Source organism: Mytilus galloprovincialis, chromosome 10 (assembly GCF_965363235.1).
Source record: "Mytilus galloprovincialis chromosome 10, xbMytGall1.hap1.1, whole genome shotgun sequence".
Classification (NCBI taxonomy): Eukaryota; Metazoa; Mollusca; class Bivalvia; order Mytilida; family Mytilidae; genus Mytilus; species Mytilus galloprovincialis.
Window position 1 is genome coordinate 66913144 of NC_134847.1, and position 26436 is coordinate 66939579.

Consider the following 26436-nt stretch of genomic DNA (forward strand, 5'->3'; position numbering starts at 1 on the left):
GAAAGTAGATAGTATCCAGATCTTGATTACCTCAATACTTTTATCATATCATCTTTTCTCTATAGCTATTTACCATGGTTTTTAAGAAACTCTAAAAAAAATTCAGCCCATGTCTGGTTGAGATTCATTCAATGGTTTCATATGAGATTTTTGAAATGGCAAAAGCTCACATGACTGATTAGACCAGGTCATTTTATTGTTGCTTAATGTTTTGTACGTAATTCAGTTATTTTTTTGTTTTGAATTATTTGACATTTTTCATTTCTAGACCTTTTATAGATTACTATGTAGTTGAGGGTTTCTTCATTGATGAAGGTTGTTCAGTGACCAATAATTGTGAACGTCTGCCTCATTTGGTCTCAAATGGAGATTTACTCATTGGCAATGCAATCATACCATATCTTCTTATTTTACAAACAAAAGACAAGACTAATATACAATCCCACACATTTATCAGTTGGTGTACATCTAGTTTGTGTAATAAGAGAGGAGGAATAATTTAACAGAAAAGATAGTAAGGTATTTTAATTTTAAACTTAATTGTATTAAGTTTTTCCATAAAATAATTTCTCATCAGTAACAGCCTGTAAACTTAACAACTATCCGCTAACAAGGAAATCCTTTTCCTGTGTATCATTTTTCAGGCAAGTAAAATTTCTCAATTAAAAATATTTGCATACATTACTTTAAACAATCACATATGTTTACTGTTTATTTCAAGATTAAAAGTACTAAACACTATTGCAAGTTAATTCCTGACAATTCAGTTTTGGTGCAAATTTCTGGCATAAAACTTCCACGAGAATTATTTAAAACCACTGCTTGCAACACTGTATTATCAACTGTCCGTAGATGTCACAAGTTCAAACCATTGTCTTAAAGCATCACACAACACTTGTGGTAAAGAATTAATGTCTCTCAGTATAATGTAGAATGGGAAAGGGAAGTTATCCATGTATGACTTAATCTCTGGCATCTGAAAAAAAAAGTTTGCTTTAGTCAAGATATATATGTCTTATGGTTAATTAATGTGGTGATGCAGCAGTCTCATTGATTTTACAAAAAATCTCATATTATTCATATTTTTTATTGAGTTTTCACTTGTTCTAAGTATTCTATGACACTGGATGTTAGGCAAGCAATAATCAATCTAAACAATGTTTTACTTGCTATACATTTCTTTTACTAAAAAAACCAGGTATCTCATCAGTTAATTCATAAAAAACTTGTTACCTTAATCTACAAGCATTTCTTCTTGAAAAAACGAAGAAACAATACTTATAAAAAGTAAACAAATGCTGCATTTCTCAAAAGTGTAAGACTGCTGGTCAAAAATGACAGCATTTAACATATCCGTTGTGATTCAAAAATTTGAAAGCAACTGACAATTTGCAATTTATAAAAGTTTCCAAGAAAGGAGAAAGCTATATTAAAAGTCATTTTTTTAATCAATTATTGCTTTGTCAAATTTCCCTTCATTGGCAGCTGAATCAATTACTTTTATTAAAGTTTTGCAGAAATTGTTCACAATGGAAAATGAATGACAAACCCTTAATAATATTCAAATCATATTTTTAAATCCATTCCATTAGAAATGTCTGACTTACACTATTTGCTCCTTTGAATACTGGTACCCTGATATCTAGAATGGAATCCTACAAAATATACAATGCTTACATTTTTTGTACATAAATAAGGCCGTTAGTTTTCTTTTTTCGTTTGAATTGTTTTACATTGTCATTTCAGGGCCTTTTATAGCTGACTATGCGGTATGGGTTAATTTCTGTGTCATTTTGGTCTCTTGTGGACAGTTGTCTCATTGGCAATCAAACCACATCTTCTTTTTTTATATTAGGTTGAAATAACAATGATATGAATAAATATTTTATTAATTAAAGATATACATGATACATATATTTAAAGAAAATTGTGTAGTGTAATGTTATATAATGTGTATGTGGGGTTGAATAGTAATGTTTATGCGTGTGTAAAACACTGTTCATGTGTAGAAGAATGTCAATGTCTATGTATAAATGCATAACAAAGTTTTAGCCCATTTGTTTTACTATCAATGCTTCATAACTTTTTAATCATAATTTCCCACAGTTCAAAAGCATAGTTGGAAAAACTATCAAAACAGTACTTTTGAATTCTACTTATACAGGTACTTCTTACATGTATATGTATCTAATACTTCTAGTCTTTTTGGGCTATTGGCTATTTATAAAGATTGTAGTACTTCATTGATATGCCCTAAGAATAGTTTAGTAGAGTTGGTAAGGGAAGTAAATGTGTAAAATACCTTTGCCTGAGGGTTGTCAATGACAACAAACACTAGAAATATGTTTGATTCTCTTGCTTGTCTAACAGCAGACTTTACTGTCTCCATTCCTTCCATGAACAAGCCACGCCCATCTGATACTATTAATAGTAATTGGGCAGTGTCTGGATTACCCATCATGCCACGCTGTCTAGATCTAGCATCCATCATATGTACAGTAATCTGCTTCAGAAGCTGAAATTAAATTTTCCATTAGTTCACTTTTTGGCAGATTTTTACAAAATCAAGGTAAAATATTTTGCAGCATTTAAATACACATCTGCAATGACTAGTGCAATCAAATTTGTAATTTTTTTTTCATCAGGAATGCAATAAACCAAAAACTGATAAAGCCAAATGTGTATAAATATATAAAGACACCCAAGAAATTAACCCAATTCATCTGAAAACAATTTTTTTAAGGGGTTGGTAACCATATTAAACTGTCCAGAACAAGAATGCACATATAGTTATGCAAAGCATATCTGACCAGTTGTTCCCAGGTTCAGACAACAGGGAGTAGGTGTCTGACAGATACGTAAAGGCATGACAAAATTTTTTTAAAAGGTAACTTCTCATATACAAATACCAAAACCCATACGGTCAAACCCCTTAAGCTCTTGACCTATAGCAAGAATGGATTACTATATTACTTATCACAAATGAAATATAGACTAAAAATAAACAGTAAAAAAGGGAATTATGCAGCTATTCAATTTCTTTCTTAAACATACCTGTGCAATTTTTGTTTTCTTCTGTTCAAAAGTAAAATGCTGTAAAAGTTTGGCTCCAGAATGGTTAGAAAACTGCTCATTGAAATCATGAACCAGTCTAACATTCTCACCAAAGCTGGAAATACAAAATAAAATATATATATCAATGTTAGCAATTATTAACAAACATTAATAAGTCCTCTAATCCCTATCCAACCTCATCTTCACAAAAGTGAGGTTGGCTTGTTCGGTCAAAATTCAATTATGACATCATAACTTCTTTGATTTGATTATTGTGATATTAAACAGAAAGGTGAATGAGACTGATGTCATTTCACAGAAAGAACTTTTTTTGCACATTATTGAAAAAAAAAGATGTTTGCCGAAACATTATTATTCCATTGATGTTATCTCATTCAATGCACAGTTTAACATAAAATCATGATCTGGCACACATACTTTATTTGTTCCATGGCAATAACTCCAACAATTTTGTTTCAATACAATGTAGGCATGCAGGCTGAAACAGCAATTTTCCAATCAATTGCTATAAAGTTTTATTTTTCTTAGTATGATATGCAAGAACATTGCTTACAAAGAAAAGATCATGGATGCATAAATTCTTTAAACTTTCAGTTTATATGTTTTGAATTTATTTCTGATTTTTGTTATAACTTAATATATAATTTATTATTTATTTCCATCAAACTTTGGAACCTCTTATAACAATCCTTTTTTTTATTTTCTTAAGGTATTTTTACCATCTTGTTTCAATTACAATTGCTCTATCAACTTACCTACAAATGCCCAGTTCTCCTGCTTCTAATAATGTCAAAGCATTGGATATCATGGCTAAAGATTCAAACGCAAGCTGAAAGACAAACAGATAAAAAGTTATAAAAGAAATGCTTAATGAACATAAACTATTGTCAATGAATTTCATTTGAAACAACCATTAAAGTTCAATATCAGGTTGAGTTTGACTGTATTGGAGTCACATAGCTATGGGATCTTCACTTCAATAATCAATTCAAAAATTGAGATGAAAAAATTTGACCATTCTTCACCTGTTTAGAATGATTGTCCACCATACTAGAGGAATCATCTATAGCTAACATAATCTGGTACTGTCTCTTGCTTGGTTTGGTACGTCTCAACCAGATCTTGTCTTTCCTGAACTGACTAGCTATATAAGGTATTACTTTCCTCATATTCAATCTTTTTCCTGTCCTGTAGTCACCCCTGAGAATATACAAGCATATTGTTTTTCTAATATTTAAATCATATGGGGAAAAAAAATCAAACTTTACATGACTGAAATCAAAGAGCTAATATTTCTATTCTTTTTCATTAAATTCAATCATTATATACCACTATGTGATGATTTCTTATAAGTAGATTATCCCATAATGTCAATAATCAATTTCATTTTTCCTCTGTAAAAATAACAAATAATCTGTAGCAAAATATTTCATCTGACATCTTGGAACAAATTCAAAGCTTCTGTGACCAATCTATTGTTGCAGCAAAGACAATTCCAAGAGGCCAGTGGTGGTATCAGTATAAACAGATTTGTATGTTATGATAAGAGTATTGAGTTCAAAACGTACTTGAGTTTGGTGGCCTGTGATGGTTCTAATATCAACCTCAACTGTTCACATAATTCCTGAGAAAGGTTAGAGGTCAAAACTTCATATTGGTTCCAGGCCTCAGCAGCTGCCTCCTCCTGTAAATTTTTGTACAAACAATGTTAAAATTACGAAATAATTCATGGATGCCATAGATTTATTGGAAATTTACACATGTATGGCCTGGGCCGTGATTTCAAATTTTATCATGAGCATAGTATTATATAAATCATGTTTTCTTTTTAGTACAGTTCAATATTGACTAATATTTCTTGTGCAATATATTAAATTTTAGTAACTGATGATCTCTATAAATTTTTAAGCATGTATCCAAATTATGATCACACAACAGTGTACATGTTAGATTTGATTACTTACAGGAAGAGCATTATCACTATTTGTATGTGACCAGGATGTCAGCTGACTTTCTAATTCTTCCCTCAGTTTCTCAACATTAACTTCCTCCTTCTGAAATAAGATTTACCAATGGTTAATAACATAAAAATTGAGAATGGAAATGGGGAATGTGTCAAAGAGACAACAACCCGACCAAATAAAAAAACAACAGCAGAAGGTCACCAACAGGTCTTCAATGTAGCGAGAAATTCCCGCACCCGGAGGCGTCCTTCAGCTTGATTTTACATGTACTATCATTTCATTTCATTCATAGTTATTTCTCTATGGTAATACAAACATTATTGGTAGCATTACAACCCAGAGCTCCAGATAAGCTGCGTATTTGCGTGATCACGCAATACAAATAATGAAAAACCCAATGCAATTGCCCATTGCAGGGTTCAAAAACCCAATAAATACACAGGAAAACCCAATTATATGCCAAAACCATGAGTTCTCAACCCTTTCATTGGCTACCGTTTGCGTTATTTACCCTTATCTGTTTACAGTCGTTGCGTAAATCTATTTTTATGATATCTATGATTGGAAATGTCCTTTCGCTCTAAAAATAGATCCCTGCAACAAGTAGCTGAAATGGGTCCCTGTTGGAATTTTCCCTTGCTCAAAAGGTACACGTGTTTTTGAAAACATTTCAATGTTCTCGGCGTTTATCCAATTAGCGTGTGTCTGTTGTCATATTTTTTCGAATTGCTCGGGACTTATCATAACATACATTGAATTAAAACAAGAGTGAATGTCCGTTTATATATTGAATAGAAGCATGTTTTCAGCTTCTTTTGAATATCTGAGGAAAAGTTATGATGATAACAAGATTCAGCCAGTGTTTTTAGGAAGCGTCCATCGAATGCACGGCCGTGCGTGCATACCTTAACGAGAACATTGCTATATAATAAACACGGGGTTTCGTCAAAAACGAAATCGGTTTGAAAAAGTGAATGCCAAAACAATTATGACATGATATGTAGTTGGAAAGCATCGGAAACCAAAAGTTCTAATTAGGGACAACTTAACCTAGATTTATGTTAATTGAATAAAACAAAAGGATTCAAGTATAATTAGAGTTTATATACTATCTTTTTTCCCTTCATTTTACCAAGGAATTGTATATTTAAATATACAATTCCTTGATTTTACGAGTGAATACACACACAGTCACAGACACTCGTCTCAGAATTTTTAATATTACGGTATATAGGGAAAAAAAATTCTGAGACGAGTGCCTGTGAATGCACATATCCGTTTTTTACAGTTTATATAACTCAGTTGTGATAAAATGCAACACTGGCAGAAGGTTTGAAACCCCGGGGACACAAATTAAACCTACAAATTATTGCTCGTCAGTGTAGAAACAAAATAAAACAGCTAGCACATATACAAAGAAAGAAACATATTTAAGATGGAAAAACATCTGGGGTTGATATTGCCTAAATATTCAATGTTGTGTTAATGAAAAAACCCAATACATTAAGGAGCTTTGTGGTGAAAAACCCAATTTGATATTAACTTGAGGGGTGAATTGGAATTGATAATGCAATTAAAAACCTTTATCACCCAATTACTTAAGAAAATGGTGGGTAAAAACCCCAATTTGTGAATTCTTATCTGGAGCTCTGCAACCTCTACATATATCAACTTAGTAAATAATCAACCATCAATCATTTGCAATGCTGTGTATCTTATGGCACGGCCCTTTAAATTTTGGCACATTCAATACATTTGTGACACTTCTCATGCAACTAAGATAATCTCATGTCCACAGAGAAGAGCTCAGAATATATTGAATGTAGATCCTTGTAAATATTCCTTTTTCGCTAAGAAACCTTCCCTCTTTAATAAACCACCCCAAAAAAACTTAACTAACAAGACTTTTGCTATAAAGTCCAGTCCTGGATCTTACCACATCAGTGTGAAGGTATTCCATCTTTGTATGTATGGTGGACACAGGACCCCTACCAACTGTCAATGTGTCTATAACATCACCAGGGATATTAACTTTCTCCATGGTAACATCATCTAATTCCTTCACATCACCATTTCCCTGCATTTCTTTTTTCCTTGATTTTAATTTCAATGATTGCTGCATCTCAATGTCTTCAGTCTGCAGTAAATATAAACAGTAATAACATAACTGTGTAAAATAGATTGTAAAAAAAATTATATTATCCATTATTCCCTAAATTGAAACATAAACATATATTTTTTAAACATGAGAGAATAATTTATTCGGTGCAAGTCTATAGATGCTTTTACTCAGGAGGTTATAAACTCATGATCATTAATAAGACAAAGACTAGTATTCCAACGTTCAAAATTGCAGCTCTTTTTCTGTCATAAACTTTTTAGCTAATATATATGAATCCAAATATGATAATTGTAAATGCAGAAATTATTGAGTGCATTTATTTATAAAAAATTGCAATTTTGACATTTTAGACTAATTGGGATTTTACATTTTTGCGATATTGAGAAAAATCCTTTTTAATATATAAAAAAAAATTCAAACTTCGAGTTTAAATTATTGTGATTATAACCCTGTCACATCTTTCCCAATAAAAAAAACATTGCAATAATTTCTGAATTCCCATTACACTATTATAATTTATTTTCTAGTTTACCTTTTGGTCAGTATCATCATCAGCCATATCTACATCGTCATCCTGTTCACACTCCTCCCCCTCCTGACTAGCTAGAGGTTGTTCTAGCTGCTGTTCTGTCGTAGCAGTATCAACTGTCTGTGTATCATATTTAGATGTGGCATCTTTAACATGTTCATATAAATCAGCTTCTTTACTCGTAGACTCATCTTCCTATAAAATATGAAAATATGGATTATGATCAAAATGCAAGCTTTTCACTCTTTATTGATACCAATGTGAGTCACTACATGTTTAAGCAGAATTATTATTTCCTATCAGAATTATATAATGCAAGATAACAAACTTATGTGGAATTTGATAAAAAGAATAAAAACTATCAATGACTTGAAAATGTTTCCTTCTATATAACAGTATTTCTTTTATTAGTCTTTGATGTATTTGAATTTTATAATACTTGGTTGTACATATGGTAATCAATAGAAAACAAAATGTGTGATGAATGTACACCAGATAACAATTTCATTTCAAACGAGACTGAAATACAATGATATATATTGGACATAAACAATATATTAATTCTTCTACTGCTAGTTTTCATTTTAGTTTTTCATCATGGGTAACCAATCATAGAGTATTGGTACAATGATATTGTTATGTCCGAGAGATAATAAAATTGTCCAAAACTAAACATGCTTAAGGTTGAACTATTACCTGACTTTCTGTTGCAGGAGTGTCAGTGGTCTTCAGTTTCTTATATTTATCTTCCACAGAACCTAAACTTCTATCAACATCAGATTTACCAGGCTTTCTCTTCAACTGAAATTGTTAAGAGTCTCATATTCATAAAAAAAAAATCCCTCTGCAAAAACATATATCCACATACCCTCAGTCTCAATCATAAGATGTCAATACTGTAAATTCAGAAATTATTGTATGCATTTATTATTGTGATTTTGTTATATTAGAGTAAAATGTGATTATATTCTTTGCAATATGGATAAAATCTTGTTTAATTCTTATAAAAAAAATCAAAATGTGAGTTAAAATTGTTGTAATTATAACCCTGTGGCATTTTTCGCAATAATAAAACCCTTGCAATAATTTCAGAATTTACAGTAATTAAAAGATTATTGAATAATCAACAACATAAATGTCAAGTTACCATCATTCCTATTTAATCAATGCATTTGTATATTTTATTTTTCCCCTATTAAGGTAGATGATAAGTCTACTTGATATTATGTGGGCCAGTAATTTACAATAATCAAAGAGCAGATTGCTCTGAGGGATACGATTGTCGTTGTTTCATTGACACATGTATACATGTAGCTGGATAATATCATTTTCAAAACTGATTCAACTGCACATGTAAAATAGTTACAAAATAGCCAATCCCAGATAAAAGTGTATGAACAATGCAATTAGGCCTATTGTGTTTTATTTTTGTACTATCAATTCCAAGTTTACTTTCCACAGCAGTCACTGAGACTCAGAGTGAGAGAAGGTATTTCACTTCGTATCTTATCACCTATTTTCCTACGTTAATTCTAGGAGGAACCCCATTCCTAACTCTTTAAATATTTAATTTCCTTTCGGTCAGTGATCATGACTCCTTTCTGTACACATTTATCGGTTTAAATTGCGATCGTTTTTAATATAATACACTTTATTGACAGAACGAGCTAATACTCGACGTATTGTTTTGATTCAAAATTCACGGAAGTTACTTCCAGAAGGGAGACAACTCGAAACAATAATATGGAAGACTCCATTTCGCCTGAAGGGGTGTTCTACGATGTGGACTATATTTATTTTAATTTAAATGATGCATATGATTTAAAATTATGCAACAATAATAACCTTCAATAGCAGACATACATAGAAAAGATCCCATGAGTTAAAAATTAATTAATTGAGTGGGGAATCCAGAGCAACCATTCAATCGAAAACCCCTCGAAGTCAAGAAAACTATACGCATGCGCATAATTTCCAAAAAAAACCTGGAGCAAGAACATTGTATATTAAATGTTTATTAAACGATCTAGATAGTTCTCTATTTCTTTATGGAAGTACAATCTCAAATATCAGTTTCATAAAGGTAAAATATAAGAAAAACTCCACTTCAGTTCTTATATGACAGAAATAGATTTATCGGAATTCAGAGAACTCTCGCATTTTATCAAAACTGGGAATTCCCTCTAACGTGTTTCTAAATTTATAAAAACACTAAATATAAATACTGCGTAATTCTGATTTTCTGTGTTGTTAAAAACACGCATATAAGTAAGTGAATTATCAAACATGAAGATTATGAAAAGAACATTATAGGAAAGTTGTTAAAGTTCATCCCTTTGTTTGTTTTTACCTTTTAAAGCAAGATAATCATAAGAATCTGAGATGTTCCTTAATGTTTAGAATAAAACGATTGACGTGAGGGCAATGCTCTGAGCCACCAGTATAAGTCTACAGATTGCTTGAATGCAATCGTATCCCAAAAACATTATTGTAACGGTAAGAAAACATAGAGAATCAAATGCTAAGAAATGGCAATATCTAACATGTTAAACATGTAAGCCATATATCCAAATGAACTTGATTGAGTCAGATTGGTTTCTTTTTTCTACTGTTGGTAACCATTATAACTTTGATGTTTAAGTACTAAACTGTCACCTAGCAGTAATTTATATCAATAATGGGAAAAAGAAAAAAAAGATAAAAGTTGTAACATAACATTTTTCAACTGGTTAATGATGAGATTTAAATATTGCTTTATACACACCAACAGACTAAAGTCCAAACATTTATGTGTACAATGATATGGAAAAATATCCTATTGTAAAATTCATATTGGAGGACCAAAATATTGACTTAATACTTCATTTTGTATATACCTGCTTCTGTTGCTGTGAATTTGAACCTTGTGTAACCTTAGATGAACTTTGACCTTGATGACCTTCTTCTAGTTCTGACTGAGCAGTTCCTGTTCCTTCAGCCTACAAATGAAAATTATAAAACTTTAGAAAAGATCATTCTAAAACTTCCATTAATATCTAAGACAACTTTATGAAATGAGAAGTTAATGGGGACTATGAAACCTTGCAATATTTACAACAGATCATCATTATATAAAAGCCAGCTCGTCACATACATGTAAGATGCTGCTTTGCTTTTGACTCCATTATATATTGCAAACCAACTCTTTTCTTGAGATATTCGCTTTTGTGAGTAGATAAATAATGTCAATAAAAAAATCATCACAAATACATAAAACATGGATATTCCCTTACTTGAAAATAATCAAATGGTTTTGAAAAAAGGGAAATTAAATTGCAATGATGTGGTGTAGAAAGTGCTTAATCCCAAATAAATTATCCATTAAAATGAGTTACCGTATAGTATGTTACATTTAATGCCTTAATGATCTAAAAATTAATTACTTCTTCCTGATTATTTTCACTTTCTCCTGCTTGGTCATGGGCTGTATCACTTTGTTCCACATTTTGGGAATCATGTATTGTCTGACCTTTGACCTCAGCCCCTTGTGGTTGTTCTTTATCTTCCTCCTTGATTTGGTCTTCAGGGTTTTCTTCACTTGGTTCCTTTAAAACAGAGTACGTCAAATGTAAAGAAACAGCAAAGTAGTATCAAATGTAGACCTCTTTTACCTGATAAATCATCAAAATTTTATATGAGTTCACAATACATCTACTATAAAATATGTAATTTTCTTTTAAAACTTTATGCAAAAAAGTATTTACATGTAAATGAGACCAAAGAAAGAACACCTAAAAGATTATTCTGCAGGAGATACTTAAATTTTAGTATATCATCATATTGTCATTGTATCTGTATTTATTTTAGTTATCAGATCTGATTTACAATAAAAATTCTACATTTGTTTTTGCATTCAGACAAACCTGTGCAGAAAATCCTGGTTCATCTTTTCCTTCCTCTTCTTGTCTCTCATCATTTTCATCTTCTGTGTTTTCCTTTTCTAATCCATCAGATTGTTCCTGCTAATATACAAAGGTCAAATTAAATTCTTAAATTGTGCAGATTAAACTCAATATAAACACGGGACTGAAGTAGTGACACCAACGAGAGCATGTAGTTATTCTGAATTAAAATGTTAATGTGGACAATGTTCCATATTCGCTGCTATACTCCTTCTTTTGTGGTATATAATTATATACTGAATGTATCTGTTTACCTCTTTCTCCTCTGGTGACATTTCTTCATCATTTTTATCATCTGTATTTTCTCTATTTTCTTCATCAGGAATATTCTCTGTATCCATGTCATCTGATGGTTCTTCTTTTTGTGATTCTTCTATAACATAAAACAGAATCACAAATAATACATTATATTATAAATGTGTGAAATGTCACTAAATAACAGGAAAATCATTGATGGAATAAGTTACTCAATACATTAGTATCAACTTTACTAAATACTATTTCTAGGCATATCAATAAATACTAAAATACTATATATAGCCAATAGCCCAGCAATACTGGTGGACCCCATATTTTATTAATATAAATATAATTAATAATCAATAGACTGACAGATAAACAAAATACATTATAATTATCAACTGATTGATCTGTTACTCAATCAACCGAATTATCCGAACTTGTACCTGAAAAAACAATGAGATTAGTTACAAATTTCCATTAATAAAGCAGCTATAATAGCTATTGGTATCTTAGGGTTGTGTCTGTCAATTTTGAAAAAAAACTTGGAGGAATATACGTTCATCGGCTAATTGAATATATCGGACAATCGGATATTTTTAGCTGACATTTTGGGTATCCGATTGGCCGGAGTCTACTGTATATATATACAAAATATACATGAAGCATAAGTATCAATGCACTATAAATAAACTTTCATAAGGAATTCTTTAAAAAAACGAGTAAATTGTGTTAAAAAATATGGGCTCTGTCATAAACGATCCCGCCGGCCAGGAAAAACCAACAAAAACGAGTTACCTCGGTTCAAACTCCATTTAAACTGCAGTCAAAAGACTACATTTTAAATAAAGTGGAAAATTTTGGAAACCTGTGTCCAAACCCAAATGCTCGGAAGACTGTCTCGAGAGGTACACTTGGACTGTGTATAACTGAATAAATATACTATATGGAATAAATAATAAATCAAGTTACTTTATAAATCCCTACTTAATACAAATTAGAATAACAATTCAATTGAAAATGAAGTTTATTTCACTGTTGTCCAGTCTGATGCTTGGCTAGAAGTGACTAACAAGGGAAAATATTCCCGCTAAATATCAGTATCATGTGATACTATCAGATTATTACATGGCATTTTTCATATCGCATGTATTATCAGCCCTAGGTTCAATATCAGCCCAAGAGCCGCATGGCTCGAGGGCTGATATTGACCGAGGGCTGATAATACATGCGATATGAAAAATGACATGTTATGATCTTTTTATCATATGCTTCAACAGTAGAGAAAAATAACAGATTCATATATTGATCCTTCTACGTGGTTCCCGAAAAGAAGTTGAAAGAGTAAAAAGTTCACGGACGTTGGACCCAAAATTTGATACATGCAATATGAAATCTTTCTATCATATGCCTCAACTGAGGAAAAAAAATCATTTAAATATTGACGAATCGACAAAAAATAATTCAACAACATACATAATGAACATTGTTTGGAAAAGTCAACTTTTTTAAAGTAACTTTCTAAATTATGTTTCAGAAAAACTTAAAAACTGCATTTATTTAATATTTTTTTCTTTTTTTTTAATTTAATTTAATCATTTTACACAATATATTTTCCACTATTCAAATAATTGTTTTGTACACTACTTTGTAATGTTTTTCACTGAAATCGTACATGTAGCATTGAGGTGTATTTTCCGGAATTTGCCGAGTATCACCGGAATGCCATGTGATAACGTTACGGAAAGGCATGTGATAACAATCGAAGCATGTGATAAACTTTTCATATCAGCCCGCAAAGCACCAATTCGGAAAATATGGAAAATACTTTAATTTAATGCTATTATCATACGGTAAAAATCATAGGTTATTTAGTCTAAGTATATGATAAATGTATGTATCTATACGTGTACATAAGAAGTACCCGTATCAATAGTATTCACTAGTACCGTTATTACAATAATTTCCCACTATACTATTGAACCGTTGGAAATTATAATTATAGCAATGAAATGAAATTAAACTATAACTGCTATGATAACAATAATTATCTATGACACTTTACATGTGATAAAACACCATAGAAATGAGTCTTAACTTAAAACATTTGATGTCCATCAATTTTGAAGGTATTTCTCCCTACAGGGAAGAAGTGAAAAATATTCTGTTTGACTTTAAAAAAAAATGTATCATAATCCAAAAATTAAATATCTGCACAAAACCAGTATGTATAGAAGATTCTACAATTTAACTGAATCTACTCACTGTATAAGGAGTTCAAAGACTTATATAAGTATGGATCAGAAATCTTGATCATTTTACATAATCAAGAATTCAAAACACTTAACAAAACCATTTCTGAATTAAGTTACCTTGCCCTTCAGGACCCTCTTCCTCTTTGTCAATGTCATCATCTAGCTGAAGGTCATCTGGCAAGTCCATGCCATTAGGAGGTTTTTCTGGCTCCTTTTCATTTTGGTAAGGATCTACCTTGTCCTCATCATACTCTGACTAAGAGTGTAAAAGAAATTATTTTAAACATACTGATAAATGTTAGGGTGAGCTTAATTGTCGAAACCACACCATCAATTTATGCTTTTGAAAGCACTTTTTCTTTCTAACTCCCTTATCATCCAAGATTTGCAGTAAAGATATGATGAATGTTTTTCTTATTTCAATCTTTTCTTACAGTAAATTTCTTGCTAATCTGAACTGTATGTAACATTTACAGATAAATAGCTAGAGGGAAAGCAATCTAAGGGTAGAATAATGTGTCTAGAAAATGTAACTTGTCACCTGGCAGACTGTAAAACATGTAATCTAGCATGTTTTAATCAAGTTCTCATATGAATTCAGTTCAAACAAGTACCGGTATAGAATACAAACCATCAAGTCATTAGTTTAACCTCCCAGACTGGAGATGATGTGAAGAGACCACAAAAGCAGATCAAAAGAAAGGACAAATGGAAGGTATCACTTTCTTCACTCATAAACAAAAACAATAAATATTAACAACCCTTACTGCACTGCTGATATACGAAAGATTCATTATCATATGCTGCACAGTTCATTTAAAATGTTTTAATAAATCCTGGATAAATTCATATGGTTGGTGAACACTGAGAAATCATGATCCTTAAAACTTACTGTGTCCATTTGATCAAGTTCATTTGGCTGTTTATTTTCTTCATCTGGATTGTCCTTGTTTTCTTTTGAAGACTCCTTATTCTGATCATCTTCCTCAGCTCCTTCATTGTCATCCTTGGCCACTAGTTCACTCTTACTTTCCTGGCCAGATCCTGGTCCCTCCTCTTCTTTCTATGGAAAATATAAATGTAAATTTTATTCTGATATCATAAAATAATTAATTGCACTGTAAAGAGGTATGGAAAATTGAAACATCTGTTTGTCTCATTTATTCTTGGAATTTCAACATTGTATCTGGAAAATAAAGCATACATATTCAATCCGTAATCAAATTTATAAAATTTTGCACTGGTCTGAATGTAGAGTCAAGTGTCTTATTTTCAACTCGTGTACAAATATAAATGCATATAAATACTGATAATGAAATCTTAACAGCAAGAATATTACAGCATTATTTACAAATTTTGTGAGAGACAGTGATAATGAACATTTATTTTATTCCAAAAGCTAGAAAAAAATGCATTAAGTTACCTACTACCTACTTATAATTGCTTATAGACATATTTACAATTTTGGTATTTAGCTGAACTTTGTCTCGAATGAGCCTAAATCTGTCTCCAAATAACCTCTTGAAGTCAGGCAACAAGTTCTTTCTAATTTTGATGTAATTCATTTTAAATTTAGATGCAATATTTTGTGGGAACTCATATGATTTTAAGTATTAAATGGGGGACAAATTTGCATACATGCATAAATAAGTCAATAAACATACCTGATTTTCTTGTTCTTCAGGTTCTTCTTCATCACTGCCCCACATCTGTTCATCTAATTTATCTTCTCCCTGATCATCCACCTCTCCCATCTGTTTATCTATTTCCTCTTGCTCCTCACCCTCCTCATCTTCCTCCCCCTCCTCTTGGGGGTCTACATCATGAAGTTTGCCGTCCATATCATCTGACATCTCTATGGCATTGTCCTCAGAAGGTATGTCTGGCTGGTCACTTTTTTCCTCTGGTTTGTCACCTGGTTTTCTGGCTTCATCAAGCTTTATGTAATAAAATATGTTGTATGTATTAGGTTTTTAAATTTCAAATTTTTATTTGATAGAATATATTCTGTAAATTGTGAAAAAATAAAAATTGAAATTGTTTCTCAAAATACAACTAGGAGCATCACTTAAAAGAGACAAGAAGGGCATATCACATGTATGTTCAATCAAAATCAAATATCTTAAATGCAAATCTTCATATTTACTGTTATAGAGTTCTAAAAGATAATGAACAATGTCACTATTCATACATAAACAAGAGGCTGTCACAACGACAGCAAACCGGATTTATTAATATTTATTTGTGTCCTGGCAATATCACAAGAACCATTACTGATGAATGATGAAAGTGAAAATTGTCAACATCAAATTTGACCTCCATTTTGTCATCAGTATCAACATATAAAAATTTGAAAAGCTTAGATTGAATGGTTCATGAGTAAATGCAACAACGTGAATGGAAACGCCATTTTACAATCTTTCAAGAACCATAACTCCTGAACAGTAAAAGTCAAAATCATCATTATTGAACTTGACCTCTATTTTGCCATCAGTAACAACATATAAAAATTTCAAAAGCTTTGGTTGAATGGTTCATGAGAAAATGCACGGACACGACTGGAAACACCATTTTTCAATCTTTCAAGAACCATAACTCCTGAACGGTAAAAGTCAAAATCGTCTTTATTGAACTTGACCTCTATTTTGTCATCAGTAACAACATATTAAAATTTGGGAAGCTTTGGTAGAACAGTTCATGCGTAAATGCACGGACACGACTGGAAACTCCATTTTTCAATCTTTCAAGAACCATAACTCCTGAACGGTAAAAGTCAAAATCGTTATTATTAAACTTGACCTCCATTTTGTCATCAGTAACAACATATAAAAATTTCAAAAGCTTTGGTTGAATGGTTCATGAGAAAATGCATGGACACGACTGGAAACACCATTTTTCAATCTTTCAAGAACCATAACTCCTGAACGGTAAAAGTCAAAATCGTCTTTATTAAACTTGACCTCTATTTTGTCATAAGTAACAACATATTCAAATTTGGGAAGCTTTGGTAGAACAGTTCATGCGTAAATGCACGGACAGAACTGGAAACTCCATTTTTCAATCTTTCAAGAACCATAACTCCTGAACGGTAAAAGTCAAAATCGTCATTATTAAACATGACCTCCATTTTGTCATCAGTAACAACATATTAAAATTTGGGAAGCTTTAGTAGAACAGTTCATGCGTAAATGCACGGACACGACTGGAAACTTCATTTTTCAATCTTTCAAGAACCATAACTCCTGAACGGTAAAAGTCAAAATCGCCATTATTGAACTTGACCTTCATTTAGTTGTTAGTAACAACATATTAAAATTTTAAAAGCTTTGATTGAACGGTTCCTGAGTTAATGCACGGACAACATTTGATTGCCGCCCGCCCGCCGTACATCCCCAAATCAATAACCGACATTTTTGTCACAAAAATCCGGTTAAAAATGAAAAATGTTGTTTCCCCATTGGTTAGATATGAATCCTTGAGGAAGATGTTAACCTATCAATGTATTTGAGTACACTTTGATACAATATTACCTAGGATCCAATAGATTCTAAAACAGTGATTGTTAGCTGATAGTTTAAATTGTATGAAATCAAGTTATCCTGTTTGATTGACAGCTCTTATACATTTTAATTCTTTATAGAAGGAGAAAATAACTTTGACATTTTCCCTTACCTGATCCTCATTTTCAATCTGATCACTGACATCTTTGACACCTTCCCCTTCACCCATTCCAGCATTTTCAATGTCTTCAAAGTCTGTAGCTCCTTCACCGGCCACCTCATCTGAAAACTCAGCTGGAGTACAGAAACCCTGCACAAAATAAAATCAACTTGGATTTTAGCTTGTCCTTATGACTTTTCAAAAACTTCATACTCAAACTGTTTTTTATACGTTTAGTTTTTTGTTTTTAACCAACTTGATTGTGGAAATGTGAAACAACTCCTATATATACTTTTTTTATAATCATATACGGTTTAATCAGTTAGAGAACTATCCATTTTGAATCAGCACATTGCAAGATACTCATTATTTGCATAATATATATAAAGTCAGCCATACCATCCATCTTTTTCATGTTAAACATCTTAAAACCACTTGTCTGAGCAATTTTTTATTTTATTTTTAATCGACCTAGACCCTGACTGTACTGTAATAATACCTTTGAAGCCAACTCTGTAAATATCCCTAACAATACAGACAGAAGTTTGGCGGTTGTCCTGTTAGTGGCTAGAGATGGGGCACAGAACTCACCTTTGAAGCTAGCTCTGTAAATATCCCTAACAATACAGACAGAAGTTTGGCGGTTGTCCTGTTAGTGGCTAGAGATGGGGCACAGAACTCACCTTTGAAGCTAGCTCTGTAAATATCCCTAACAATACAGACAGAAGTTTGGCAGTTGTCCTGTTAGCAGCTAGAGACTGTAGTAAGTAATACTCTATAACATCACAATACTGTTGTAACAGAGGAAGACAATGTGATACAAGCTTGACACAAGGTACACTGGACTTTAAAGTATCTGGATCTGAACTGTTCCAATGAGAAATTAACTGATCCATCAGATGTTGAATACTGTTGGTTATCTGCAATTTAAAATAGTTATGTAAATATACTTTATTAAGCATCATTTAAATTGAACACATGTTGCTATACTTTTTTAATGAAAGATGTTATAAATCTTCAAGAAGGAGCTAAAATTAAAACAATTTAAAAGCTAAAATTGACAAAGAGGGTATCAAATTTGGCATCTTTATCATTTTGTTACTCTTAAAATATATTATTTATAAAAGAACAAACAAAAATAATTGAGAATGTAGAATCAAAATGTACATTAAAATATTTTTAGTGATAAGTTAATTCACAGTATTGTAATAAGTGTTTGCTTGATCAACTATCTGCATTGATAATCACCATGCCAAATTACATACATAAGACAAAGGGATTTAAGATTAATAATAGGGAGCCAATTTTTTAAATCATAAGCCATTTTGAAGTCTTTGTTCAAGTAGGTGGTTATCCTGTACTCAGTGCAGGTGGGTTTTTTTTTTTTGGTGTATTTTATTTCAATGACCAGTGCTTTGTTTGCTTTGTGAGTCAGTTGTTGGTTGGTCTGATGTATTGTCCAATATTTAAGCTTATTTATATATTATTCAACAACTAAGACACCATTTGGCAAATGTTTTTTAATTCAATTGTATGGGAACTGATTGATAGTTGTTTGCTAAACACTATATTCAAATTGACAAAACACATTATTACATCTCCAAGAAAAGTTCATACAAATACCTTTGTATTTAATACATGTGTTACATCCTCTTTTACTTTTTCAATTACTTGTTTAACAAACAGTCCATCTTCAAATTTCATTGCTTCATTTTCACCTAAAATGTTAAATGCAACCATTTTTACAAAAATCATATACAAACTAGAAAAGCAATCAGCAAAGGTTATAAAACAACAGTCCCCTTTCTCTTATGTTTGAAAAAATAGATAAAATTTTTGCCAAAAAAGGTCAAGTATCACCAATGTTCACCCTGTGTAGCTATTGAAAAGAACATATTTAAGCAGCTACACCAAAAAAAATGTAAATTTGAAAAATGAAATAGGTGTTCAATGACATAAACTACTATAGATTCTTGATAGATATAAGAAGATATGGTATGAGTGCCAATGAGTCAGCTCTCCATCCAAGTCACAATTTGTAATAGTAAACTATTTTAGGTCATATCCCCTTTTTAACCCTACAAACACTTTATTTGTAGGACCCATTATTAACCTAGTGCATGCTATTTATTTACATTTTGAAGCCAAAAGAACATACCATTTTCAGCATCAGTGACAGGCTTTTCACTCTCATGATTTTTCCTGATATTCTGAATCACCATTAAAATACTAGAAACAAGTTCCTCTGCATTTGATGCAAACTGTTTAACCTCTTCATTTATTTCTCCACTCTCAGATTTATAATGTGTCATCTTCTGTTCTTCAAGACATGTCCATGATTTAAACTCTGCCACAAATTTATTAATTCTTTCACTGAGATAAGACAAACTAGACGTGAATTCGCACAAAGAATTGTCAGATGGACTTTTAAACAAGTTTATGATTCCTTGCATGTCAGGAACAATACTTTCAAGTGACTGAGCTGCTTCAGATAGAGTTCTCATTGAAATCCTAAAAAAATAGAAATAGCATGCATTGTTTTATAAAGGTCAATTCCAAAATACATGAAGACATTTTCTATATTTTCTAACAGGAACACTATCATATTAAATAAAATTTCATAAAAACAGTAGTTACTATACTTCAAATTAATTCAAGAAACATATTTTTACACAGAAACAGTAAAGTTAATGGAAATTATACTACTGATGTCTTAAAATCACTAAAGTACATGTACTTTGTCTTATTTTGATTCAAATATGTATAGTTGTCTCAATTATAACAGATCAAGATTCAAGGAAATCCACATTTAAAACTAATAATTAAAATTATTACAAAGGTATCCAGCATCTGTGCATGCATGACCTAACTTGTAGTTTTTCAATAGAATTATCAACTGAATAAATTTCCAACTCAGTGTTCAGCTCAAAATTATACATATCTCTTTTAAAAGACTAACATTGGATAAAAAATGCTCATACCTAGGTCAAATTCAGGGAGTTAGCCAATCTATTAAATGGATAACAAGAATGTGTCCATAGTACAAGGATGCCCCACTCTCACTATCATTTTACTTGTTCAGTGGACCGTGAAATTGGGGTCAATTCTTTTATTTTGGCATTAAAATTAGAAAGATCATATCATAGGGAACATGTGTACTAAGTTTCAAGTTGATTGGACTTCAACTTCATCAAAAACTACCTTGACCAAAAACTTTAACCTGAAGCAAGACGAACGGACACACGGACGAACGAACAGACGAATGGACGCACAGACCAGAAAACAAATTACCCCTCTACTATCGTAGGTGGGGCATAAAAATCTTCTGACATACAGGAAGTGGTTTACACTAATTACGTTACAATTCTGTTACTGTTGACTATGTATCAGAACTTACATTGTCCATATCACAGTCTTATTCTCTCCTACTAACTTTCTGTGTAATTCTACAGTTCTTTGTCTTATTGTCTGAAAAATGAAAAGTTGAAGTCAATAATGCAGGCTGTGATATCAGTTATTAAACTTACTCCACATCAGGTTAATTTTTCCTTAATATGAAATGCTTCTTTTATTGACCTAACTGGATGAACAGGTATCATGAAGCATTTTGACATAGATATTAACCTTAAACAAATGCTGATATATAAGTTCATCCCTAATCAACCTATTCATTCTTATCATATCAATAGTTTAATTTTGAGACCCAAATAGGATCATTACCTAACCTACACCATTAGTTGTACATGGGTTATTTAGTAGTTGTATATGGGTTACTGTGGATTCATTTATGTTTGTTGATACAAATTTTCGCTGATTGAGGAAAACTTACATGTTCGTGGATAATTGATTTTGTGGTTTTACCTATGTCTGCATACAAGCCTTTTGAAAATTTGTCATTCGTTGAACATTTAATTTCGTGGTTCACCCATAGCCATGAAATCCACAAAAATTGGTATCCAACCAATAATAATGAATCCACAGTATTTAGTTTGATAAAAGTCATATCCTGAACTGAGTAATTTTCCTATTAATTGACCGTACAGGTTGACAAAAATAATTTACCTGTACACAAGTCATACAGTTTGTCCAAGTTGTATCACCATGTTTAACTAGAGCCATTTTCGAGAGATTTTCCTCTCCTACTGGAGATGGATGGTGAGTTGTCTCCCCTATAGACTTTGGACAAGATTGCAACAGGGCTTCAAACTGTATCATTCCTTCTGCTATTGAGGTAAGTAATTCTTTGAAGTCAACCTGTGAAAAAATATTATAATATTTCATAATTTTCATTCACTTTTTTAAATGAATCATAAAATTTAAAAGCTGTACATCATCATTTCATAGCTATGGTAAACAATTCACTCTTTTTCACTGTTCCACGTAAAAACCAGTTGAAATGTTTAGAAAAAAAAAATTATTTGTCTGTGTACTAACTTCTTTCCATGATGTCAGTATTAACACAGGTCTCCATTTTTTTGTTGACATAACAAAAACAGCAATTAAATAACATAACTTCAACATACAGTCTGTTATAATACGCTTGCATATCTTTTACACAACCATCTTTGCAATCATATATATAAGACATGTAAAATGAAATATTCAATAGTAGTCTGACCCTTGGTTTCGTCCAGTAGAATCCGAACTGAATCACTTCATTTTATTCTAAAACCAACTTACATGCCATTTATTACTATCTATCTGATTTGGTTGTATTGTACTGTCACCATCTTTAATAACAGATGTTAGTGCTTCTAAAGACATACTGAAAAAAAAGAAGAAAAGTAGTGACATTGCAGGATGACGGCTGTACACAAATCTAATGAAGAGAGGATTGGAAGTTAAGTTAATCCCAAGACTCCAAACATACTATGCTGTATAGGCTTTGCTCATTGTTGAAGGCCATACATGACCTATAGTTGTTAATTTCTGTGTTATTTAGTCTCTTGTGGAGAGTCGTCTCATTAGCAATCATACCACATCTTCTTTTTTTATAATTGTAATAAGAAATGTAACTTGTTATTGTGTGAAATTTGTTTCAAACCCAAATACCCCTATAATATATTATTTATATCAGGAGCCTTCTAACCAACAAACATACAATTAATTCTTGGTTAACCCTTCAAAATTAAATTAAAATACAGTCGAACCTCGTTGTGTCGAACTCGGTTGTGTCGAAAACTCGGATGAGTCGAAGTAATTTCTCGGTCCCAGCATAATTACCATTTGATCAATGCATTTTAACCTCTGATGAGTCGAACTTGGATGATTCGAATTCTCGGTTAAGTCGAGGTAATTCTTAAGTCCCGTCAATGTAAAATTGATGTAAATTGACCTCGATGTCTCGAAGTTCAAAATTAAAAAAAAAATCGAAAGAAATAAAAACCTTAAAAAAAATTCATAACGGATGTTTTTCTTGTTTAACCTATTCATTTCCATAAGTGATTAAAGCTGTGTAAACATACTTGTTTGTAAAACAGTTAAAATGACAAGTTTATGATGACCGCTAATCAACACCTTTGTTGATCTTCCAAGCGGAACTTGAATGTGCTGAACCTATTTCACTTGGTATAAAAAGGAAACGAAGTTTAATGACCCAAGCTGAGATTAAATTAACCATTAGAATAAGAACAATAATTAAAAGGATTAAAATATTTTATTAATTATTATGAGTCGGTCTTTTTAATCTAGGAACACTGTTCACATTCTTTAAAGATTAGTTATGAAAATATTTTCGCGAGTGATTCCATAATTTATAGTGACTGACCTTTGTAAATATGTGTGTATTGATTTTATTTGTGAATGTTGTGTGTTGAATCTTTAAAAATACAGAACATAAATACACAATCATATATTATCATATCGAAAAATGTACAATGATCTATAAACATGCATCTAGTTTACAGAAATCACATATTGGTATTTCATACATTTCAAATATATGACGTCACACTCGACCTCGGATGAGTCGAACCTCGGATGAGTCGAATACTTTCATCTGGTCCCTTCGACTTCGACACAACGAGGGTCGACTGTAAGGTGTGTACATGTATGTAGTTCATTTATCTTGAGAGTGCATGGTCAATGAACCCTGTGCATAAAACATAATTATCTTTATGATTAACATTGGATAACATCTAATTTCAATTATTTATGTGAATTCTTAAACCTTATATTTGTTGGTACCTGATAGATTTATAATGCTGTCCAATAGAGGACAGATCTTTATATTGTTGTACAACCAGTGACATCAGATGTTCTGTAAAACCTCTACATCTATCCATGTTCCCTAGACCAAGTTCCTACAATGTATAAAACATTATACAACATTGGTTGCAATGAATTACATTGATTTCTTAGAGAAATAAAAACCGATAATTTCACATGTGAAATATGTATAGATTATTACATGGAATTTTTCATATCAGACCCTTTATCGGCCCTTAGAAGATCATGATATCAGCCCAAGAGCTGCATTGTTCTAATTTGTATTATTGATTTAGAAAAGAGAAGTGATTCTATTATTATTTCAAATGCTATTTCCATGGTTTGGTAACCTGGCATCTACTTATGACTAATGAAGATTGAACCTCAAATATCAAACAAGACATCTTCCTTGAAAGACTCATAACAAAGCTGACTTTATCGCTAAGCTGTAGCTCTACTTTTCCAGAGTTTCATATTGTTATACAGTTCCCATATTTGTAAAACAATAATTAAAGTGAAGCATACCAGATTTTCTTTTTACAGTAATTATGCTTACTTGTGATGGAGTCATCAATGCTGAAGCCAGCTTAGCTTTCCTGGAAATGCATCTATAATAATACTGCTGGCATCCTGTCCATGTACTACAAACCATTTCACTGTACCTGTAATATAATCAAGAGATAGCTTAGTTATCTTTACACTGAAGATCTTACTCGGTTTGTTTAAAAGTTACTTTTTAAATACGCCTATTTAAAGGTTACATTCTGTAGCAATATTTTGCTACAAAAACTAAAGAAATAATATTTAACAGAGAAAATGCATATGGATTGTTCCACAAAAAAGAAAGCAAAAATCAAAACCAAAAAAAAAACAAACCTAATAAACTTGAGAGCTTATTTGGGGAGTGAATTTTAAGTTTAACTGTAATATCAACTCTGACAAGAGTTACAAATGTTTGCAAATTGAAACAAATTGATTTGTTAGTCAACGTACGCATCAATATTGACATGATTTTGTCTATCGCATTATAATTCATAAATTAAATACTCTTTTCCTAAGGTAGAATCACCTCAAGCAAAGCTGACATAAGATGGTTTTGAAATTTTTATTTGTAAGTGAAAGTTTGATAAAATATCATTGTTTATTTTCCAAGATTCAAGATTCAATATTTTATTAAAGTCTCACCACATACAATTACTTATATTTACACAATAACATATTCATACAGGTACATAAAACATACATGTATAACAACAAACTTTAAATTCACATTGTATGTGCCAATCTTAAAAGATTTATGAGATCCTGTACAAACAATAATATTAAAAAACATTTCGATTTTGTACATACTATATATAGTATAACAAACAATCAAAACAAGTATGGTCCTAATTTTCAGACTTACTTTGAGTAGGTACAACTTTCCATAAGAACATTAAAATCGACAGGATCAACAGTGAGAGGTAGAGTGTCTTTGTCTTCACGACTGGACATGGTTAGTCCCTTCCTGTATGACAGTCCTGTAATAAATTAAATATAGCATTAATATCACATTGTTCATATGTTCCTTCACATTTCTTTCAGTTTTTCACAAAATTAGGTAATGAAATGAGCAAAATTTTATTTTAAGTAAGCTTGGAAATGCTGATGACAGGTAGATGTTTTCTCTATACTGTAAATTCAGAAATAATTGCGTGCATTTATTATTGTGATATTTTTGTTTTAGACTAAAATGCGATATTAATTTTTGTGATATTGAGTACAATCATATGTAATTCATAAAAAAAATTGCAAAATGCAAGTTTAAATTATTGTGATTATTGTGCATTTTTCGCAATAATAAAAACATCACAATAATTTCTGAATTTACAGTATACTGATCATAGAAAATATCTCTTAAGCAAACATTTGAAGAACTTGTGTACCAAGTAATTCTTTTTTCTAGAAATTAGAATAACTTGAAGATTTTAAGACGACAAATGAAAATTATTTGTCAGACACATGAAAATTTATATCCAGACTTGACTACATAAAATAATAGTATGAAGCAGACCATCATTCTCTTATTAGATAAAGGAAGATGTGGTGTGAGTGCCAATGAGACAACTCTCCATCCAAATAACAATTTATAAAAGTAAATCTTATTAGACTTGTCTTTTTGGTCTTCCTACTAACAACATTCAAGGTTGTCAAGATGATACATGTCTTTACATTTGAGAATTGAAGAATTATTTTTTTTTCTGAATATATACAAAATGACTTACCACAAGCTGTTAAATGTTTGAAGAGATCAGCCAAAGCTCTTCTCCTCAAATGACAAATATGTTTGGCTTCTGATTTTTGTTTATCTTTCTCCAATAACTTCATGTGAAAAGAGAAAAACAAGTCATACATTTTAATTCCCAGCTTCTCCAAATTTTTATCTGGCTTCTGACTCCAAAAA

The 26436-nt window shown here is 31.4% G+C and overlaps 1 protein-coding gene across 4 annotated transcripts in view; it reads right to left on the reverse strand.

Annotated features, from left to right (window-relative positions):
• Positions 1-498: 498 nt before the first annotated feature.
• Positions 499-26436, reverse strand: part of LOC143048177 (midasin-like) — a 92065-nt gene continuing 66127 nt past the window's right edge. For 2 of the 4 annotated variants that reach the window (XM_076221697.1, XM_076221701.1), the window contains 29 exons: positions 26258-26354; positions 25399-25513; positions 24550-24655; positions 23973-24088; positions 22467-22551; positions 21849-22040; positions 21184-21254; positions 19945-20297; positions 19410-19504; positions 18470-18706; positions 17799-17936; positions 15791-16063; positions 15019-15189; positions 14244-14382; positions 11886-12004; positions 11593-11691; positions 11113-11274; positions 10567-10668; positions 8387-8491; positions 7694-7885; positions 6976-7176; positions 5040-5129; positions 4644-4759; positions 4101-4275; positions 3831-3904; positions 3055-3169; positions 2303-2515; positions 1608-1655; positions 499-976 (listed from right to left, as the gene is read on the reverse strand). In XM_076221697.1, the coding sequence (XP_076077812.1) occupies positions 839-976; positions 1608-1655; positions 2303-2515; positions 3055-3169; positions 3831-3904; positions 4101-4275; positions 4644-4759; positions 5040-5129; positions 6976-7176; positions 7694-7885; positions 8387-8491; positions 10567-10668; positions 11113-11274; positions 11593-11691; positions 11886-12004; positions 14244-14382; positions 15019-15189; positions 15791-16063; positions 17799-17936; positions 18470-18706; positions 19410-19504; positions 19945-20297; positions 21184-21254; positions 21849-22040; positions 22467-22551; positions 23973-24088; positions 24550-24655; positions 25399-25513; positions 26258-26354 (4137 nt within the window). In that variant the 3' untranslated portion in view covers positions 499-838. The remainder of the gene's footprint in view (positions 977-1607; positions 1656-2302; positions 2516-3054; positions 3170-3830; positions 3905-4100; positions 4276-4643; positions 4760-5039; positions 5130-6975; positions 7177-7693; positions 7886-8386; positions 8492-10566; positions 10669-11112; positions 11275-11592; positions 11692-11885; positions 12005-14243; positions 14383-15018; positions 15190-15790; positions 16064-17798; positions 17937-18469; positions 18707-19409; positions 19505-19944; positions 20298-21183; positions 21255-21848; positions 22041-22466; positions 22552-23972; positions 24089-24549; positions 24656-25398; positions 25514-26257; positions 26355-26436) is intronic. The other 2 variants (XM_076221698.1, XM_076221699.1) reach the window with 2 other exon arrangements.